The sequence below is a fragment of the Anarrhichthys ocellatus genome, unplaced genomic scaffold (assembly GCF_004355925.1).
Source record: "Anarrhichthys ocellatus isolate YVR2014 unplaced genomic scaffold, GSC_Weel_1.0 scaffold4, whole genome shotgun sequence".
NCBI classification, from domain to species: domain Eukaryota; kingdom Metazoa; phylum Chordata; class Actinopteri; order Perciformes; family Anarhichadidae; genus Anarrhichthys; species Anarrhichthys ocellatus.
In genome coordinates this window covers 10,081,870-10,083,672 of record NW_022280034.1, presented here as the reverse complement: position 1 = coordinate 10,083,672, position 1,803 = coordinate 10,081,870, and the positions used below count along the sequence as shown (strand labels likewise).

Sequence of the window (1,803 nt, the reverse complement as noted above, 5' to 3'; positions counted from 1 at the left end):
CACACACACACACACACACACACACACACACACACACACACACACACGTATACAAACACCTGTATGCGTGCAGTCACACACAAACACACGAGTAGATTGACCTTTTAAACATTACTAACTTCCTCTAATATTGTATATACACATGTCATATTCACATTAAGTATATCTGATAAGTAAGTCATTAAATGGTGTGGTAGAACGGAGGATGGTACCAAAGACACAACATGTAAACAAGCACATTTTGTTGCACGAGGAGAAACACATAGGGACGTGACGATGTGTGTTTACAGTCACGGAGACATGCCCCCATGTGGCCTGGCATACCTGTGCAAAGACACGCACGCACACACACACACACACACACACACACACACACAGGTTACCTGGCCTCTGCCACGGTGCAGCAGTAGCTGCCACTGCGCTGCGAGCTCCTGCCCACCCGCAGCTCCTCTTGAGACTTGCGGCGATTAAAGTAGTCTGTGAGTTTCCCAAAACTCGCCATCTTCCCCCTCTCTCTCTCTCTCTCTCTCTCTCTCTCTCTCTCTCTCTCTCTCTCTCTCTCTGCTCACCTCCCCCTCTCTCCCCCCTTTTGCCTTCTTTCCTTTCGATCTGAGAAAAAAAAAGGAAAAAATGGTGTGGTTCTGTTCTGCGAAGCTCCTCGGTCACAAGACCCTCCCGACTCGTCTTCTGCTTCTATACCTGGATCCGGGTTTACGCGGCTCAGGCTTCAACCGCAGGTTCGAGTCTCCCTGCGCTCCCTCATCCTCTGGCGCGCGCGGCCACTTGATGTGCAGAATGAGCGAGCCAAGCCCTCCTCTGCTTCCTCTTCTTCTCTCTCTGCCTCGCTCCCCCTTTTGATCGTTCGCTACGGTGCGCAGAGCGCATACATTGACTCTCTCGAAATAGTAACGTTTGTAACTGCCTACCAATCGACACAGCGGGGAGCCGAGCCCCCTCACTGGAGAGCAGGCAAGAAGGAGGGGAGAGAGAGAGAGAGAGAGAGAGAGAGAGAGAGAGAGAGAGAGAGAGGTGGTGGCTCAGCGTCTGTGGTCTTCTTGTGTGCTGGAGCTTGTGGGAGAATATGAGCTGTTATGATGCCTATATCAAAGCCCACCCCCCTCTTTCTCTCTCCATCTCTTGTTTTTTAGCATTCTCTCTCTCTCTCTCTCTCTCTCGTGCAGGAATTCTTTCACAGACCATTCGACTCTTGGTGAGCGCACGCACACACATACACACACACACAGAGAGGTCTCGGATCAGACCTGGAGAGCAGGTAACTTGCCCTGCGCGTGTTTGTGTGTTGCGTCTGCAGTGTACAAGATAGCTCTCTTTAACTCTATTTCATCAATAATAATAAAAAACAAGCAGAGAGCTTTTGGACAGGCCTCGTGCGTTTATATCTGCCGTCCACTCAGAATATTAAAAAGAAGATGATGGGGCGGAGGCAGCAAGGGAGCGAGGGAAGGTCAGAAGGGAAATATAAGAGGAAGGAGGGAAAGAAGATATTGGGGGGGGGGGGGGGGTCTTTGTGAAGAGCTCATTAGTGAGTGTGTGTATGTGTGTGTGTGGCTCCCGCCCACACATCCACACATCGCACATAAAGGCATTCCTCTGTCTATTCGGTTTTTTTCTTATTTTTTAGAAAAGGTGTTCTTCCTCCCTCCCTCTTTCCTGCTTTCACTGTCAGAATATCTCAGTGGTGTCCTCCACCTCTCCATCGCCCCTAGCTGTCTGCTCCTCCTCCCTTTTATCCATCTCCCTCCGCATGCCTCCCTTTTCCAAACCTCTCATCCTCCCTCTCTC

The 1,803-nt window shown here is 50.4% G+C and overlaps 1 protein-coding gene across 2 annotated transcripts in view; it reads right to left on the bottom strand.

Annotated features, from left to right (window-relative positions):
• ankfn1b (ankyrin repeat and fibronectin type III domain containing 1b) overlaps positions 1–1,803 on the bottom strand; it is a 115,684-nt gene that overhangs the window by 95,852 nt on the left and 18,029 nt on the right. Inside the window, exon 1 of one of the 2 annotated variants that reach the window (XM_031843819.1) lies at positions 384–557. The exons of the other annotated variant lie outside the window; for it this stretch is intronic. Coding sequence (XP_031699679.1) covers positions 384–502 — 119 coding nt within the window. The 5' untranslated portion in view covers positions 503–557. Of the gene's footprint in view, positions 1–383; positions 558–1,803 lie in introns of those variants that run through there. 2 annotated transcript variants of the gene reach the window in all.